Here is a 20,736-nt window from a genome sequence, read left to right as displayed (position 1 = left end):
GGTGTATATGGGGTGTATATGGGTGTATATGGGGTGTATATGGGGGGTATATGGGGTGTATATGGGGTGTATATGGGGTGTATATGGGGTGTATATGGGGGTATATGGGGTGTATATGGGGTGTATATGGGGTGTATATGGGTGTATATGGGGTGTATATGGGGGGTATATGGGGGGTATATGGGTGTATAGGGGGGTATATGGGGGGTATATGGGGTGTATAGGGGGTGTATGTGGGTGTATAGGGGGTGTATATGGGGGTGTATAGGGGGGGGTTTAAGTAGTTGATCAGTTTTTGGGTGTAGGATATCAAATAGTTTGCATGATAAATGTCTGAAATTTCACAGCAATGATAATTTTGAAGGTTATGAGCATGACTAATGTGAATTTTTCTTTCCCCCTTTTTTATGAAACCCAATCTTCGATTTCTATGCCATCAACATGAACATTTCAGCACGGGCAAGGGCACGCATTGAAGCCCGGGAGCAGGCAGCCCGGGACCAGGCAGCCGAGGAGGAGGAGGAAGAGGAGGAGGAAGAAGAGGAAGAGGAAGAGGAGGAGGAGGAAGAGGAGGAGGAGGAGGAGGAGAAGAAAGAGGAGGAGGAAGAGGAGGAGGAGGAAGAGGAGGAGGAGGAAGAAGAGGAGGAGGAAGAAGAGGAGGAGGAAGAAGAGGAGACCCAGGGTGCAGTTTTCACCCACACAATTTCCCCATCCCCCACCCCCTCCACAACCCCCACCCCCTCCACAACCCCCCCCCTCCACAACCCCCACCCCCTCCACAACCCCCACCCCCCCCCTCCCCACCCCATTTCCAACCCCCCTACACCTCTCCACCACCCACCCCCAAACCTCTCCACTCCCCAGTAACACCCAGTACCTCGGTCCAAACACCAGGACCATCCTCCTTGCTCCTGCCTTCCCCAACCACTCCACAGCCAACCAGCGGCGCCCAGGATGGCTCAAGTAGCCGTAAGTAAATAATGTGTCTAATGTTGACCTACACATTTCTACACATAAACAATCACAACAACCACATATGTGTATCCAACATCAACATTAGTTGCAACATATCACTGCAGGGCGACCATGAGGTGTGTCCTGTCCTTCTCCAGGAACAAGGGTCCCCTTGGTGGTTTTTTTGAGTGTGGCCATGCCTCACCCCTTGAATAATTGACATAACAGTACATCCAATGAGATATCCGACATTAGTGGTGTGGTAGTTATGTGGCTCCAGGTGTTGGGTAACTCCAGTTCCCAGCATGATGTGCAACACAGGGCCAGATTATAATGGAGGCGCAAGGGGTCAGTGCCCCTGGGACCCCCTCTAGCTAGGGGCCCCCTGTGGTTGTCATTTTTTTTTTTAAAAAGACAATGTTTAAGTTATGGTTTTTTTTTTTAGCTAAATGTTTTGTGCATGGGTGGGGTAGTGCTGCAGCTTCACCTATCTGCCAATGTGACAATGATTTATGGTGCTGAGCATCGGGAGGCAAGGCACACTGATTGCACAAGTGTGCAGTGCATTTCTGGGAGTTGACTAAGTCCCATGACACTTTGCACCAGAGGACAGAGGCTGAGAAGTTTGTGCTGAGCTCTGATTGGTGGAGCTCATTACATACTTCTCAGGTCCATGGAGAACAGCAGCAGCAGCTTAGTCATAGGAGGGTTTTTAATCAGTGGCAGCACTAGGACTGTGAGGTCTCCTCCAGAGTAAGGGGCAGAGGGACAAACACAGGCTTTTCATGTGGTGTGTGTATATATATATATATGGTGTCTATTATTATTCCGAGTGCCGCCAACCCCCTGTCTATATATATATATATATATATATATCCCCTGCAGGTAACCATTGACCAAGTTTATTCTGCCTTTACTCTATGTTTTGACAGTATAATATTCGCCCATGCAGTGTGCGGCCAGTAATGACAAGTGCAAGGGGGCCCCCCGCTCTAAAGTACCCCGGGCCCCCCAAAGGCTTAATCTGCCACTGGTGCAACTTAAATGTAGAGATTGTTTTGGTAATAGTGTGTGAGGCCATGCGGATGCATGCTTTACAAACATAGCTGTAGGCCTATAATTTGTACAGCAATGTCCTAAATTTAAAATAGTAAGGAGTGCTTAAGCCACAACAATGTCATAACCCTTAAATAGCACAGGCTAATTGTGAGGTTAGAGGACAGTCCCCCAAAAACAAAGTACCAATTGGGATACAGCATACTTTTATTATGTTTGTTAGAAATAAAAGTTTCGATTCTGTTATAAATTGCCTGTGTTTTTACTAATAAATATGTTAGAGGGCTTGTAAGGGTAGGTACATACAGATGTGTACTGTACGTTATACTTGTAATTTGAGGTGAGGGGTAATGATTGATGTGTGAATGTGTGTGCTTTTGAGTAAAATAACACATAGTGAAAATGCATGAATGTTTAATGTTGTTCGATTAAAACATCACACATAACATCAGGGTAGGTATACATGTTACACATTTTGGACAAAGTAATTACGTACATAATTTAGTACATATACAGAAACACCAACATAACTTGATTTAAAAGTAACAGCAATATGGGGACACATAGATAGTGATTAAAATGCCACATTAGAACATAACAAATATACATGTAATGTGGTTTAAAATGTAGTTTTATTAGGTCTTTATTAAGGTAGACAATTGAGTTAATAGAAAACAATAATTGAATAACAAATAGATTAATTAATCAATTGTCAGATTAGTAGTTGAGAGGCAAGATTTGCAGGTCCATATATGTGAAGGGTATGCCAGCGTGCACGGACGTACGCTCACTCTCACGAGCGGTGACATAAGCTGAGTTTTCCATTGAAAACAATAGGGACCCGTCCGTGCAAACTGGCGTACGCTCAGATCGCCGCAAGAAGGCGGTGGGGAGACGGAGGAAAGACGGCCGTAGACGGCGCCGTACGCTCAGTTGTACGCCTGTTGTCGGAGTGCAAGGGCTGGCCCGTCCGCGTACGTTGCCGTACGCTCATTTGTACACCACTCCCCTTCTACGGTATTTCTGCCCGTACGTAAGCGGCTGATTTGTGGGTGGACTTAACCCTAACGGCCGCGTACGGCTAGCGTGCGGTAATTGTGAACGTACGCACGTTTGGCCGCTCCGATCAGAATAACCTCCATACTGTACAGTACAATTCAGACCCGGGTACCTGTGTGCAGCAGGCAGATATACAGTCAGTCACTTCAGCTTACACACACATACAGTACAGTACAACTCAGACCCCGGGTACCTGTGTGCAGCTGGCAGATATACAATCAGTCACTTCAGCTTACACACACATACTGTACAGTACAAGTCAGACCCGGGTACCTGTGTGCAGCAGGCAGATATACAGTCAGTCACTTCAGCTTACACACACATACAGTACAGTACAACTCAGACCCCGGGTACCTGTGTGCAGCAGGCAGATATACAATCAGTCACTTCAGCTTACACACTCATACTGTACAGTACAACTCAGACCCCGGGTACCTGTGTGCAGCTGGCAGATATACAATCAGTCACTTCAGCTTACACACATACTGTACAGTACAACTCAGACCCCGGGTACCTGTTTGCAGCAGGCATATATACAATCAGTCACTTCAGCTTACACGCACATACTGTACAGTACAACTCAGACCCAGGTACCTGTGTGCAGCTGGCAGATATACAATCAGTCACTTCAGCTTACACGCACATACTGTACAGTACAACTCAGACCCCGGGTACCTGTGTGCAGCAGGCAGATATACAATCAGTCACTCCAGCTTACACACACACACTGTACAGTACAACTCAGACCACGGGTACCTGTGTGCAGCAGGCAGATATACAATCAGTCACTCCAGCTTACACGCACATACTGTACAGTACAACTCAGACCACGGGTACCTGTGTGCAGCAGGCAGATATACAATCAGTCACTCCAGCTTACACGCACATACTGTACAGTACAACTCAGACCCCGGGTACCTGTGTGCAGCAGGCAGATATACAATCAGTCACTCCAGCTTACACACACATACTGTACAGTACAAGTCAGACCACGGGTACCTGTGTGCAGCAGGCAGATATACAATCAGTCACTCCAGCTTACACACACACACTGTACAGTACAACTCAGACCACGGGTACCTGTGTGCAGCAGGCAGATATACAATCAGTCACTCCAGCTTACACGCACATACTGTACAGTACAACTCAGACCCCGGGTACCTGTGTGCAGCAGGCAGATATACAATCAGTCCCTTCAGCTTAAACACACATACTGTACAGTACAAGTCAGACCCCGGGTACCTGTGTGCAGCAGGCAGATATAGTCAGTCACTTCAGCTTACACACACATACAATACAGTACAGTACAACTCAGACCCCGGGTACCTGTGTGCAGCAGGCAGATATACAGTCAGTCACTTCAGCTTACACACACATACTGTACAGTACAACTCAGACCCCGGGTACCTGTGTGCAGCTGGCAGATATACAATCAGTCACTTCAGCTTACACACACATACTGTACAGTACAACTCAGAAATGTCAATGAAGAAAATAATGGTTTTAACATTGTTTGCAGTAGAGGAATCCCCTAACCAGTGGAACATTACTGAGTTTAACTCTCAGTACTTAACCATGGGCAAAGATACATGTGGCCAATTAGATTAATATGTTCCATCTGTGCACATCTATATACAAACCAAGGTAGCCAGGCAATATGCAACTTTGGGATCTATTTATGAAGCCTTAGATAGAGATAAAGTGGAGAGTGATAAAGTATAACCAATTAGCTCCTATCATTTTTCAAACCGAGCCTTTAACATGACAATTACTGTACTTTATCTCTATGGCTTAGTACATAGACCCCTTTATTTAGACATTATGCTTAATAACAACTTAGCAATTACATTGATACATGTAGTTTACATTTATCACTTTACCGCTGTAAAATAGGTGTCCATCTAGTGCAGGTACTTGTACCCCTGGGGGTATGCTACAGATCAGTTGGCGGTACTGTACTTGATAATAATATTGGTAATGGCGAAAGAAAAAGTCTCCCAATGGTGAAAGAAGTCTCCCATTGCCGTGAAGATGTACCATGTTGTGACACTTCAGGTTCCCTTTGCAGCGTCATCAGCATCTCCTCATGCTTTTGCCAATCCAGCAATACACCGGGAGCTACCTGCACTGCCCTCAGACATCAGCAATCATCTTCCCCGTGCTGACAAGGGTGTAGGAAGCAGTATTAATCCTACAGGTGTTAGTGGGAACCCCGGAGACAGTACACAGCCAACGGCAAGACATGGAGGGACTTGATTCCTGACACTACTTCTCCATTACTCCTTAAAGACACGCATCCCACTCAGTTCCACTCCGTCCACTCATAAGTACTGTGGATATTTCAAATTGAGAGGACGGGTACTCATCGAGGGGTATGTGAGAGATAAAAGGTTGGGAACCACTGATCTAGTGAATACATTGTTGTTTTGTGGTATCTGGTACTGTCCAAAAAATACAAAGACGTGGAATGACTAAGCATAACTAATATCCAGCCCATCTATAGGCTCGGAATCATTGAAATCACTGCCTGACTATTGATGAAGCATGGTGAATACTTGCCTTCAGTACTTTCCTGAATGTCCAGGAGACCAGTGAATTATAGTGAGATCCCCTGATTCCCAGGAGACTAGCCCAATCGCACCAATCAGATGAGGGGCGTTATGAAACAATTTGCTGTGAATCAATTAAACTCCATCCCCCAGTGAGTGATGCATCTTTTTACAGCAAGGTCAAGACTGGGATGATGCATAAGCCCCCATAACAACACCCACAGCCTGGCATCCTGTACCTATCATGTACCTATACTTCCGTGATTTCTAAGAGGGGAGCCTCAAAAGGGATGCATGACCTATGTATTTTCATGAAGTACTGCTTCCCAGTGCTTTGTTAGCCTGAATATTTATTCATGTTTGGAGACTAATTTTGCTACTGTGCTGTGATTTTTACTGCATTGCCCAATGCGGGACTCCGGTAAAGTAAGTTAAAAAAACATGGATGCACCCATGGATGCAAGCCAAAAGCAGTAGTGCCAGATCTGGAACCAAGCACATCTGGCCAAGGATGCCCAGAGAGTAACCGGCTCCCACATTTACAAACCAAAGAATCCACTGTACAACCCTGCAAACAGAATGGGACTGTAGGATAATTGGCTACGGACAAAAATTAACCCTAGTGTGTTGATGCAGTAGGCACTATTAATTGTACGCTCCACTGGGACAAGGACTGACTAAATATTCTCCATAAAGCACCAAATAATGGCCCCCATTCTGATTGGTTTACCCCGTTGCGAATTTGCAACGGGGACCGATGTTCGCATTCCTCGGTGTTCCCACAAAACCGCTGGCTGCGCCCAGGAAAATGCTGGGCGTCCCCATGCGAACAGGGGCAGTTATCTGCCTTCTGGGGGCGGGCAGCTGATATCACCTGATGTCAGCTTTTCCGCCCTGTTCAGAGAGCAGGGTACCGCTAATCGAAGTCACCAGAGAGTGACTTAGATTTCAGAAATCGTTAGATGGTTGGTGACCACGGAATGATTTTGGGCACTTGTGCAAGGCTGCGAATGTATGTATATGCAAAATCATTAATTCGCAACGCTGCAGGGAAAATATGCGAATAGCGGGGGGGCAGGCGTTCAGACGAACGGCTGGCGGCGCTACAAGGCTTGCAATGCAGCTAAATATCACCACTTTGAGAGCCAACCAGAATTAGGGCCTATATGTGTGTGTATAAATCGCTGTTAATAAGTGATCATCATTATGTGTGCGGAACGTACGCTTTGCAGCGGTCAACACCAACCACCGGTTAAACAACCAGCTCAATCTGAAGAACAGAGTGTTCCATAAGAACCAGATAAAGACGGTACAATTATTACCTTTCTTACGATATTGTTGATGTTCGCACAGCATATGTCTCACTTCTGTAATTACGTCTGAGTGTTTTTATCTATTTGTCAGTGAAAGTTAATTTACCAGCTGATTGAACCTCTCTCACTTAAAATCTGTCTGCAATCCTGTGTGACAGCTCCAGCTCATCGTAATGGTTTCTAAATGGAGGGCTTAGATATGGTATGAAACTCCTTAAGTCAATAAAGGACTGGATCTTGCTTGGCTGAAGCTAAGGGGATCACAGCAATAGCTGTTGTAGAATTCAGATGCTTAAAGCAAAAGGCGTAATGGAAGCAGCAGACATTTATACTAGGAACACGGATGTTAGGTCGACACATATTAGGTAGACATGCGTTGGGTTGACCACTGAAGGTTGACATTGCTTAGGTCGACATGGCTTAGGTCGACAGGGTTGGAAAGTTGACGCAAGCATTAGGTCGACAATGGGAAGGTTCAACATGAGTTTTTCAAGTTTTTATGAGCCGACATGTGTCCCGACAGGCGGCATTTCATGCCGTACCATCCACTAGGGCAGTGGTTCCCAAACTGTGCGCCGCGGCTCCCTGGGGTGCCGCAGCGCTGTCACAGGGGTGCCGCGTCCGTTGGCTCTAACACACAGCCGCATGTCTTTTTTTCCCTCCTGCGGTGTGAGCAAGCCAGACAGTGAGCAGAGACAGGGAAATGCAGACAGGATGAGCAGTCAGCTGGCGGCAGGCTTGGGGTAACCTACCCGTGATCGAAAGGCTTTCTGAGTGCGGTATGTGCTCTGTGAGCAGAGTCGGAAGGGGGGTGCGAGCAAGCATGCAGGATTGCACGTTAGTTACAAGGGGACACTCATCCCCCCTCCCTGCCAGGGGGGGCAGTGAATTGTTTTGCCCAGGGGCCTGGGCTGTTGTTAAGACGGCCCTGGGAGCAGGGACCCAGCCCTACCCTCAGTGGCTGCAGGTGGGAGCAGGAAGCAGGGACTTGGCCCTCTCAGCGAAGGGCTCTGCGAAAGCGGGGACCCAGTCCTGCCCCCGGAGGCTGCAGGTGGGAGCAGAGAGCCAGCGACCCGGCCCAGTCAGCGGAGACAGTAGTGGGAGCAGGGACCCAGCCCTGCCTCCAGAGGCTGCAGGTGGGAGCAGAGCCAGCGACCCGGTCTTGTCAGCAGAGAAGTGGGAGCAGGGGCCCGCCACTGCCATTCGAGGGTGCAAGGAAACTGTGCTGATATCAAAGGTGGGAGTAGGGACCCATCACTGCTCCGAAGGCTGCAGGTGGGAGCAGGGACATGATGCTGTAATCGCCGGTGAATATGGGATGTCCACTTCTGTAGCTGCCAGAGGTACACAGTGCTATCTGCACTTTGGGGTTCTGTACTTGGGGGAAGAGGGCACTCCATTTGTTTTATTTTAAATAGTGCCACCTTCAGCAGTGATGGGCCTGGCGCTATCAGCGGAGGCGGTGGTGGGAGGAGGGACCCAGCGCTGCTGGTACTGGTGAACAGACCTGCCACTGCTGAAGTTGCCAGAGGCACACAGTGCTATCTGTACTGGAGGGTTGGGGAGGTCTGGGGGAAGGGGGGGGGGGGGGGTGTTTGGTAATTACAAGGGACAGTGATGCCTGTCACAACCCTTTCAAACTACAGCTCTCCACTCTCACCCCTCCTCCCACCCTGTCTCTTTTTTACCACCCACCCTCTACTCTCTTTCAACCTCTCCCCATCCCCTCTCTATTTCCCTATCCCTCTTTCTCTTTGTCCCCTCTATCTACTTGGTGCTGTCTCTATATCAGTCTATCCCACCTTTTTCTCCCTGACACCCTCTCTCTGGAAACAAATGGCTGGGGCTACACAGATAGACTACAGACACATGGAGGGGGCTGCAATGAGAGACATAGAGAGGGCCATTGAGAAATGGAGGTGGTAATAGGAGAGAGATGGACGTACAGTAGCAATCGGAGAGAGACTAAGGGCGCAATGGACAAGAATAGCAGTTTTTAACTTTCTTTTTTTGTGATTGATGACATGATGTATGGCCTTGATTTTGCAGCATGCGGGCACCTCCGTGATCTACAGCACCAGGCATGCAAAGTATTTATCTAGCACTATTTAACAAAAACTTTATGCACTTCTGCACTGTTCCACCCAGGTGGATGTCGCCTGAACCACAGATTCACGATCAACAGCACATGTGCCTGGTCAGGTAGGAACAACAGGCAACCACATGGGCATAACTATAGTTAGTGTGAGGGGTGCCATTGGCTTAGAAGGGCCTGCACTCGGGCTAACAATTTTGATCCAACTACTTTAAGAAATGGACCCTTCGGTAACCTTTGTGGCTTATGGGTGCCTTGAAAAATCACGGAGGCCCTAAGGGTGCCTTGAACTGAAAAAGTTTGGGAACCACTGCACTAGGGCGTGGAGGGAGAATAGAATAGTGTTCCTAGCGTAGCAAGGCACCGTGCCCGAAGCATGGATGCACAAAGCATGGATGCACAAAGCCATACGGGGGGACGCGGTGCACTTTGACGGTGTCCATGACAACCACGAAGATATGATCTGATTGGTTGCTATGGGCAACATCCCATCTTCAATAGAACTCCCATCTTTGTAAATGTACCACTGTAGGTTTTATAGTGCTGTTGGGACGGGATGCTGTCAAAATCCCGGTGGTCAGAATCCCGGCGGTGGGAATCCCAGCGGTGGAAATCCCGACGCCGGAATCCCGACCACCGCAATGCCGGCCCTTTGTCCCTCTATGGGTGTCCCCATAGAGGGAGAATAAAATAGTGTGTCGAGCATAGCGAGGCACCGAGCATAGCGAGGCACCGAGCCTGCTGCGTGGCGAGCTCAGTGAACCCGCAAGGGGGGGGGGGGGGGATCCACGGCCCCCTCTTGTCGGCATTGCGGCGGTCGGGATTCCGGCATTGGTATTTCCACCGCCGGGATTCTGACCACCGGGATTTCCTACTGATCCCGTCTGTACTGTATTTTAGTGCCTTCCAAGCAGGTCATTTGAACAAAATGTGCAGGTCACACAAGTTATTAAGTAATTTTTTTATATATAATATTTATTTCTGTACATAAAATATGCAGATATGGGCCAGGCCGGCTCCTTCCATAGAAAGCATACATCAGAAAGTCAGCTACAGTGGCAGTGACACCAATATTTAATACAGGTTGAGAATCCCTTATCCGAAATGCTTGGGACCACGATCATTCCAGATAAGGGAATTTTACGGTTTTTGGAATAATTATTTTTTTTAGGCGTACTTACCTGTCCCCTGGTGGGTCCCCGATGGTCCCTCGGCGTCCATGGAGTCCTCCGGCATCCATGGCAGGCCTTCAGCACCGTCTCCGGAGTCTCCAGCGGTCCTAGGAGTGCTTTGCGCGAGTTTGCGCAAAGCACTCCTGGGACCGCTGGAGACGCCGGAGAGGATGCTGAAGGCCTGTCATGGACGCCGGGGGACTTGGTAAGTATAAAAAAAGGGTTAGGGGGGGGGGGGGGAACAAACAAAAAAAAATTGAATTCTTCCAAAAAAACACAGTTTTTGGAATAATTTGGATAAGGGATCTACGGATACGGGATACTCAGCCTGTATCAAGTATGTATAATATCCTTTTAATAACATTAAAGTGGGAGCCTCAGTCCTTGCACATTCAGGTGACTGGATGTAAACAAGGGGCGGAGTTTGTATCAGAATTTGCATAAACCTGCAGATCGATGCTGCTGCGTGTGCAATTGTATGTGGTTATAGGCGTAACCTCACTGTGACCTCCTCACCTGTCTCGCTCCGACTGTGGGTTGCGATTATATGAAGATGGGCTTCTGTTGATATGACTGTTATCCACGGAGCCTTTATTCACAAAGATCCTTCCTCTTTTCATGCTTGAATGTGCTATGCCAATGCTCTAGACACATGGAGAGAGAATACAATCACAAGCAGCCATTACATGTATAATGGATCGACAGAACAGTACTCTCTGGTTTTGGGGGTACAACTTATTCAGAATTTCTTTAAAATTTTACTTTTAATTATATCTTAGATAAAGAATAAAATTAACTAACAGCACATATACAGTGACATACAAATACATGAAACAAAAATTATAATCGCCACTCTTTATAAATATTGGGTGGTTTTGGAGCAACTGACAGATAAATAAACTTTTTGAGTTTTGCGAAAATATATACTTTTTGGTTAATGTATTACTCCAATATTGCAAATATCCTCTTGTGACTTTCAATTTCCTTGACTGTGTGTAAAATCAATAATCAGGTTAGTCACAGACAGAATATTGGTGCATGCCCTGTGAGTTAGAGCACAGTGGGAGATAGCAGAATATCTCTCCCTGTGTTCGGTGACACTTTTCTATAAACTTTTGTCTCTGACTGCATTTACTGTATATTAAAGAGTCAGGTTTGCAAATGCAAAGGATGAATAGATATTAGTGCATGCACTTTATATTAGAGCACAGTGGGAGATAGCGGAATATCTTCCCCTGTGCTTAGTGACACCCTATAGCAGACTTGCAATTTCGCAAAGACTTGCTTCGTCAGCAAGTCTTTGCGAAACGGTCTGTCTGAACGTTACAGCACCCCGTCAGCTGCAGCGTGCACTGACACGCTGAGTGCAGCATGATCTAAACCTTTGACCATTGGTAACAGACACACGGAGACCCAGACCACGGAGCAATATCCATACAGCCATAGGCGTGCGCAGCCCATTTTATTAGAAGGTGCACATATATGGATGATGCAACAAAAAAAAGACAAAAAAAAACCTCCCGGAGAGCTACAAAAATTTGACCAATGCCCCTGATACTATGCCGCACACCGTAATGTCCCTGCGCAATATTCTGCACACTGTAATGCCTGACACATTATGCCACACATTGCAATGCCCCTCACACGTAATGCATACCTCCCATCTTTTTTAGTGGATAAAGGAATATATGCATTAATAGGGACAGTGCGCACCATAGGCGTGCGCCAAAAATTTACACCGTAATGCCTACACACCCATTACATATTATAACACAATGCCCATTACACGTTATGCCAGGGCTCGACAACTTTTTTTTTAATAGGGACAGCAGGCACAGTGAAAAAAATTACACCATAATGCCTATTACACATCACATACCCATTACATAGTATACCACATGCCATAATGCCCATTACACGTTATTCCACACACCGTAATGCCCAATACACATTATACCAAACACCGTAATGCCCATTATGCTTTATGCCACACACTATAATGCCCATTACACATAATACCACAGGCCGTAACGCCTATTACATTTTATGCTGCTTACCTACATGCTCGTTGCTAGGGGTTTCATGCTCATTGCTATGGGTTTCTTGCTCGATGCCAGGGGTTGCATGCACTTACTCAGTCTGTGGTAGTCTTGCTGCATGGTGTTCTGTGGGGCTGGCGGTGGCTCCTCTGTGATTCCACGGGTGATGGCAGGCAGACAGGGTGAGGTGGGTGATGATGGCCTGGGCTAGCCTACCAGGCCTGCTGGTGCTGGGCCCCTGGCTTAGCGAAGTGACGTTGGAACGAGTCAAACACCAAATAATAAATTAAAGTCTATTATTACCTGCAACATGGTGACTACAGGACAGAAGCTCAGCAGGTATATGACAGGGAGATGTATAGAGGGTGGGAGGGGGGAGAGAGAGAGGGGACAGTGAGTGAGTGAGAGGGGGGGGAGAGAGGGTTGTGGAAAGGAAGGAGTGATAGGGGATATTGAGTGAGAGGGGGAAGAGAGGAGAGAGGGGACAGTATGTTTGCATATATATACATATATATATACATACATACACACACATACTGTATATATACAGTGTATATATACAGTGTATACATGTATATACAGTGTGTATATATATATATATATATATATATATACTCCCTTTATATACACACAAACACACCCCTTATAGCCATATGCTTATTTGCTGTACACACATAAGCACCTCAAATACTTTAAAATGCATTGGCCCGGGGAGTGGAAGCACTTGCAGGTGGGTCCCAGCTCCTTGCGACTTGCAGTTCCGTGCTCCCGGGTGGCAGCCCAGGAGGGTCCCAGCTCGCACAGTGTACGTGGGCCGAGCTCCCGTGATGGGTAGCAGGAAGGAGGATGATACAGCCATGTCCACACGTGTGGCCGGATTCCTGTGCTCAAAATTCTGGAATGAGCGGTACGCAGAGGCTGGGGCGCGGGGTTAGTGGTGCGGTGTGTAGGGGAGGGTGCCTGCCGCTAGTACTAGTGCCGTGTGCCTGCAGCGCCGCTGGAGCAGGAGAGCACACGACACAGAGTGTCCCTCCTCTTCCTCCCACCAGCACCCGCCGCAGTGGTCTGTGTGTGTGTGTCAGTTACATGGGGGTGCGGGGGGTTTCATCAATTGGAAATATACTGGTCGGGTCGCGGGCGGGTGGAAGCTGCAGCTGCCGGTCACTGGAGGTGCTGCAATCGTGCAGGGGGTGCTGGTCATTAGGAGGTGCCTGTGCACCCCTGGCACCCCCCGTGCGCACGCCTATGCATACAGCAGGCTCTCTCCCCGGGCTCCTACAGAGACACGTCTCCGACCACAGAGGAATAAGGTATCACTCTGCGACTGTGCCTCTCTTTCTATAAACTTTGGGACTCTGCATTCGGGAAAGCATTAAAGCAGAATCTAGTCCCCCATACTTTTTCTCTATATATATATAACAGCCCCCGCTATTATTTGGAGTACCGCTCACCCCCCACCAATACCCAAGGGCAAGTGGGGAGCAGCAGCATGCTCTAGAGAGATAAGAGGCTTGGCTATTTTCTCTATACTAATTCTATACACCTAATTATTTTTCTCACTGGTACGCACTCATCCCAAGTACTCAAGGTGAATACCCTGCACTGAACTTGTATCAACAGGGCATATTTCCTTTTTAGGAAAGGGACAGAAGTAATACCTTAATTTCTACCCTATTATTCAGGAGAAGGTACTCGCTCACTTGTAAAAACCACGGTTATCCCAGACAAGAAGCAGCAGTCCCTAAAACCGGTGGGGGTTGTTTTCCCACCATTTATCACTTTTCTGAGAGGCACCGCAGACATACCAGCGGCATTTTTCTTATACACTGGTATTAACCAGAAAGCAATTTAAATATATCAATATTCTTGTGTCGGTGTCAGGTTTTCAATATAATTAATCTATTACCCATATTGTTATCCAATTAACACTGCAATCAACCCATATTGTTATCCAATTAACACTGCAACCAAACAGTGTTTAGAAATATCTGTTATAGGGTGTCACTAAGCACAGGGGAAGATATTCCGCTATCTCCCACTGTGCTCTAATATAAAGTGCATGCACTAATATCTATTCATCCTTTGCATTTGCAAACCTGACTCTTTAATATACAATATATGCAGTCAGAGACAAAAGTTTATAGAAAAGTGTCACTGAACACAGGGAGAGATATTCTGCTATCTCCCACTGTGCTCTAACTCACAGGGCATGCACCAATATTCTGTCTGTGACTAACCTGATTATTGATTTTACACACAGTCAAGGAAATTGAAAGTCACAAGAGGATATTTGCAATATTGGAGTAATACATTAACCAAAAAGTATATATTTTCACAAAACTCAAAAAGTTAATTTATCTGTCAGTTGCTCCAAAACCGCCCAATATTTTTAAAGAGTGGCGATTATAATTTTTGTTTCATGTATTTGTATGTCACTGTATATGTGCTGTAAGTTAATTTTATTCTTTATCTAAGATAAAATTAAAAGTTAAATTTTAAAGAAATTCTGAATACGTTGTGCCAGAGAGTACTGTTCTGTCTGTCCTTGTACTGTTCTAATTTACTCTCAGGGGAGCACCTCCACCTCAATACTGTGCAGCAGCAATTTAGCTTACTATTGTTTATATTGTGGAAAAACATACTATAAGTGATTACAGTTAATTACTATTGTGCCACATGACTAGTGCATCAGTATCCTCCCATTTTCCCATTGTATAATGGATCATTATAACCACTTACGCCTTTGATGGACTAATGGAACATCTATCTATTGCAATGCTTACTCTGAAATGGTAGTAAGTGGACTGTATGATTGCACACTGCTAGGAAGGGGAACGCATACATAATCAGCTCATGTTATAGACATGGTAGACAAGATTTGACTACATATATATGATGCATATTATGATATAACGTTACAAACTGTCATACCTTGACAATACCATTGACAATGGCATCAGTAGCCTCCCGGTGGAATCCCATGCTTGTCAGCATAAAGGTTGTGTACTGAAAATACCCAGATGGTCCCGAATGTGTGTGTGTGCCACTGAGGACAACATTGTCCTGTCTGTAGAGGTCGCCGTACTTCTCTTTCAGTTTCTCCATCACCTTAGCAGAAAAATTCAAACAAGTACATGACACTGACCAAGATTCAAACTTCAATTGCTAAAGACTCAAAAGTTGCTTCCAGATAAAACCTAACCTTAGCGGTAGCTTTAAACTTGTTTTTTTATATTAGCAGGTGTCTGCGGGAAGGTAGATTCCATAGGAATCAGTATATCACAGTAGCTGCAGCTGGGACAGAGCAATAAGCTCCTCCCTCCTCTATCTAACCACACCTCTGTAGAGATCTGTATCTTTTAGGTCGGATCAATGGTTCACTTTGAAAGAAGGGGAAATTGATAATAACGATGCATAATTTGTTTTACAATCATTTATTGCCATTTTTTTTTTACTTTTTTTGATTTTTTAAAACAGTGAGCTGAACAAATAAGAACATACATAACCGAGTAAACCACTGATCGATGGCTGGGTGCAGAATCGCCATCGATGGCAACCATCGATGGCATCTGCACTGATGGCCATCCCTAGCAGCAGCAGCCTTGTTGTTCTTTCTTTTACTTGCAGTAGCAGCACTGAACTCAGTCTCCATATTTAGTACATCTCAGCTGCCACAGGTGGCAGTGCTGAGATCAGGCAAAATGCATTGTAATGAAAAACGAAACTGAAAGTAAAAGAACGACGGATCACCTTTTTGGGATCCTCCGCTCACTCAGACTTTTATGGGATCCACTCCAAAGAACTGCTTAGTTCGCAAACGACCCATCTCTACACAGGAGTCTGGGGGGTAGGCGTGTAAACCAGAAAGCTGCTGATTGCTCTACCATTAGGGTTATCCAAGCCCCCTCTTTTGCTAATTTTGTTCTGTGATGCAGTATCCTCTGAGCAATATCCGCTGGCTGTGGTATTAACAAGGGGGGTCACCTTGGACTTTAACGCTTGGGGCTAGCTACAGTATTTAATTCAACGTTTGTGTCCTGTTGCACCAGCTATCACGCATTAACCCATAAACTCCGGGTTTAGTGCCCCGAGCTATGGGTTAAAGTTAAATACAAAATATACGGAATGGGTGTAGGAATCTGCAGGCGTGTCACCGATGTGGTTTCAAGCTCAGGCACATAGTTACTCACAATGGAGGCCTTACTCTGACAGACAATCTGCACCTTGATTGGGGCTGGTGCAACTTTTGATGGCAAGACATACCAAGCCTGACTGTAGTATCTGAAAAGACTCAGAAGGTTATTCTGGTTGGTGCGTAAATTTCCGAATTCTTTCGGAGCGGGCCGCACGCCACGCTGTGCGGACATTGTAAGAAGAAACGCCCACTGGTCCTCCACAATCGGACGGACTCACTCTTTAAGAAGAGGGCGTGTTTACGGACGACATCCAAACCTTGCGTGTGCGGTGGACACATACATATTCTGTACGGTCTTAGAGCGTCTGAACGGACTGGAAGCTGGCCGTACGCACCGATGCGGTGTATTTCCGCAAAACTCACGACTATTATCTGAACTCATAAATCTGTCACATGACACACTTATGCAATTAGGCAACCTCATTAACAAGTGTTTGTTTGTAATTGGAATCAATTAAATCCTAATAGATACTTAAACACATTACTACCACTTTACATTAACCCTTACATCATGTGAAGTGCTATTTAGTAATGGTCCATTTAGGCTGCAATGGTTCCAATTGAAGCAATGAAAAGAGTGTAATTAATGAGTAGAGGAGTGGATTGTATTGTGTTCAGCTGACAGTGGTTTAGGTGCGGCCGTACTAATTGGGCGATCCGAATGCCTAGCGCATGACCGAGTGGTGTCCGCAAAGTGAAACTTGCTTATGAAGACCGCATATTTCCTGCCTGTTGGTTCGTTTGCAGTCGGTGTTCTGTCCGAATGCACGCCTACCAGAATTAGTGCACTCCCTCGCGTACGCCCATGTTTACGCCCAGTTTAGCCCACTTTGAAACTACGGCCCTGTGTACTTCCGAATGACGCCCATATTACCAGAGTGAATGCGGTACACATTTCTGTATGGTATTAGTGAGAACGAGTACGGAGACCGTGCGTGGCACATGCGCATAGCGTTGCCCACGCATGCGCATACGGCTAAAAAACGCCATCCGAAAGAATTTGGAAATTTACGCATCGACCAGAATAAGGCCCTCAATGTGGAGGTTTCAGTCCTTGCCAGTGCATGGATGGAACCTGGTAGTGGCATTGGCTAAAAGGGTCAGACATGTGACCGACATAAGATGCAGACACACACACACGCTGCCTGTGACTCAGAACTGAGTTAACATTTGGGGAAATTGAGATCATTTCTAGAGAGAAGAATTGATTAAGTATCAGCTAACCTAATCTGTATGTTGTAAATGCCCATATGGACCAAACACAAACAATTATTTTCTAGATATTAAGGGCCAATTATAACAGGGTGTGAGAATCAAAAAAGTGAGAGATTTTGGGAGAGTTTTCCCTTTTTTTTTTTAAGCGGCAATCAATAACATGACCAAATCAACCTGGTTTTGCAGTGTAAATGATTGCTGCTTTAAAAAGGGGGGGGGGGGATTCTCAAAATCTCTCACTTTCTGATTCTCACATCCTATTACATTTGGACCTAAAACTTTGAAAATTAAGTATAATGATCAGACTGGGTTTGGTTCATTGGGTCGACCCAAAAAAGGTCAATATCAACAAGGTGATCATGGAAAGAAAGTCGACAGTAGGGAGAGGTCGATATGAAAATGGTCAACACATGAAAAGATCAACATGAGTTTTTTTTAAGGTTTTTGGGGTGTCCAGGGCCAGCGCCACCACTAGGCAGCCTTAGGCATTTGCCTAGGGCGCCGGCCACTGGAGGGCGGCCACTTGGGAGCAGCCCCCGGATGAAGGAGAAGGTGAGAAACCACGGTCTCCCTCTCTGCTCTCCCCCCCCCCCCCATGGAGCGACGCATCTCCTGCCGCTACCACCCCATGGAGAGCCCCTCTTGTGGAGCGAGACACGTCACGCTGCTCCCTCTCCCCCCATGGAGTTACTCTACGCCCGCCGTAACTGTACACCCGCCGCATCTCCCGCTGCCTGCACCCCCTCCATCTCTCGCCGCCTGCTCACCCCACCTCTCCGTGGAGCAGGAGGGCGCCAGGGCACCCCCCCTGCCTGGGGTGCTCCGGTGCCTAGCACCGGCCCTGGGGGTGTCTATTGTTATCAAGTAGCAAATGGACCCCCAATTAGTGCATCGCATCCGCTACCATGGCTCGCTTTGGTTGCCATACTTTGGTCAAGCTGTTTTGCTCTGCTGTACTCGGCACACGTTACCCTTCCCAATGTTAGACAACGTTCAGCAAGTTAAAGAAAGATGGTTAAAAACTCATGTCAACCATGGTCTTTTTTCAACCTAAAAACTGTAGACCTAGAGTCCGGATACCTTTCAGATTAAGGAGACATTCTGAAATAATAACGCACCTCTAGCCTGACTCTTTGAGACACCATTCCTATGTCGGCACTGACAAACACCACTCGTTTGGAATTATTTGGTTCTGCCACAATAAACGCTCGGCTGTACTGCCGCGTGTGAAGTCCTCCTGCCAGCTGGTCACTGCTAGCATATCCCATCTGGGAAACAACAGGGAAAAGGACACTTATTACTGGGCATCATGAGTACAGGGGATATAAACTAACGACATGCAGTATAATACGGTAATATCATTATTTTATTGGACTAGGCTGAAAACAGAAATACCTAAGGAAAAACAATAGGGAACATTCATTATTTTTTGGGGGGGATGTTTATATTATTTATAATTTCTTTCAACATTACAAACCATACTTCCTTGCAAGCTCTTCTATACTTGTGACAAATGCACTTGTCTAGTATCTGGTAGTCACCTCTTACGTTCATCTGTGTTGCTAACTACTTATGGAATTCCTTAGCACAACCAATCAGATTCCTTGAACCTTTATACTACTCATCTCTATAGAAGATCTGGTACTTGTGTAATAACTGGGTGCCCGATTTTATGATCGGGTCGGAAAAATCGCATTGCATCGCATGCAACCAAATCGCATGAGACGCTATGCGATCTACGCGATTTTCCCATAGGATTCAATGTTAAATGGTCCTGTTCATATCCCCACTATCCAAGTGGGCATGGAGTTGATTTTATATAGCGTGGCAAGCGCAGCAAGTCACCGAGCCCGAAGCGTGGCGAGCACAGCGAGTAATCCGCGTCCCCTCGCGTCCCCTCGAGTCCCCTCGATGGGGCTCGCTGCGCTCGCCACGCTTCGGGCTCGGTGGCTAGCTGTGCTCGCCACGCTATATAAAATCAACTTCATGCCCACTTGGATAGTGGGGGTATGAACAGGACCATTTAACATTGAATCCTATGGAAAATCACGCGATTTGGTCACGATGCGATGCGATTTTGCCGAAAAACGCATCGCATCTGATTGTATGCCTTAAGTTAAGGCATACAATCAAATAATCGGACGCCCAGATATTACACAAGTACTGAAGATCTTCCTGTGCTCCTGCCTATATACCACCTACACTAAAACAACCTGACAATTCTTCCAATTAGAATATAAGCTCTTCATGTGGAGGGCCCTTCTTTTCATGTCCGCATATTTATTGTCCACCATGTACTGTTTGTCCCTGTTTTATACAAGTCGTTCCTCCCATACTGTAAGTCAATAATACTATTCATAACTACAGTATACACTTCCTTTATTTCCAGCCAACTTGTCCATTCTTTTCCACTAGCTAAGAACGGGTTGGGATCATTTGGTCTATTGCATTATGGTCGAAAGTCATTAGGTCGAATCCATTAGGTCGACATGCTAAAAGGTCGACATGATTCTAGGTCGACATGGGGAAAGGTCGACATGATTCTAGGTCGAAAGGTCATTAGTTCGACAGGTCATTAGTTCGACAAGGTCATTAGTTCGACATTGTCTATGTCGACATTCACAAGGTCGACATGGGGTTTTTCACTGTTTTTTTACCTGAATGTCAACACAGTCGACATGGACACAGTTTAAAGTGCACTGTATCCCCTCGCATCGCTCGCTGCGCTCGCTACGCTCGGCACACTAATTTATTCTCCCACCACGCCCTAGTGGATGGTAGGGCATGAAATACCGCCTGTCGGCACATGTTGGCTCAAAAAACAGTGAAAAACTCCATGTCGACCTTGTGAATGTCGACATAGACAATGTCGAACTAATGACCTTGTCGAACTAATGACCTGTCGAACTAATGACCTTTCGAACTAGAATCATGTCGACCTTTTCCCATGTCGACCTAGAGTCATGTCGACCTTTTAGCATGTCGACCTAATGGATTCGACCTAATGACTGTCGACCATAATGCAGTAGACCAAATGACCGCATCCCCTAAGAACGCCTAACAAAAAGTTGTCCGGCTCTGGGATATAT

At 46.3% G+C, this 20,736-nt stretch overlaps 1 protein-coding gene across 1 annotated transcript in view; it reads right to left on the bottom strand.

The window, feature by feature from the left end:
* Positions 1-20,736, bottom strand: part of ASAH2 (N-acylsphingosine amidohydrolase 2) — a 112,285-nt gene that overhangs the window by 53,905 nt on the left and 37,644 nt on the right. The window contains exons 4-6 of the mRNA XM_083150177.1: positions 18,766-18,915; positions 15,169-15,345; positions 10,715-10,842 (exon numbers count right to left, since the gene is read on the bottom strand). Of these exons, the coding sequence (XP_083006303.1) occupies positions 10,715-10,842; positions 15,169-15,345; positions 18,766-18,915 (455 nt within the window). The remainder of the gene's footprint in view (positions 1-10,714; positions 10,843-15,168; positions 15,346-18,765; positions 18,916-20,736) is intronic.

Source organism: Crinia signifera, chromosome 6, assembly GCF_055691185.1.
Source record: "Crinia signifera chromosome 6, ASM5569118v1, whole genome shotgun sequence".
Taxonomy (NCBI): Eukaryota; Metazoa; Chordata; class Amphibia; order Anura; family Myobatrachidae; genus Crinia; species Crinia signifera.
Note: the sequence above shows the minus strand (reverse complement) of the source record. Positions and strands in the feature narration are given on the sequence as shown.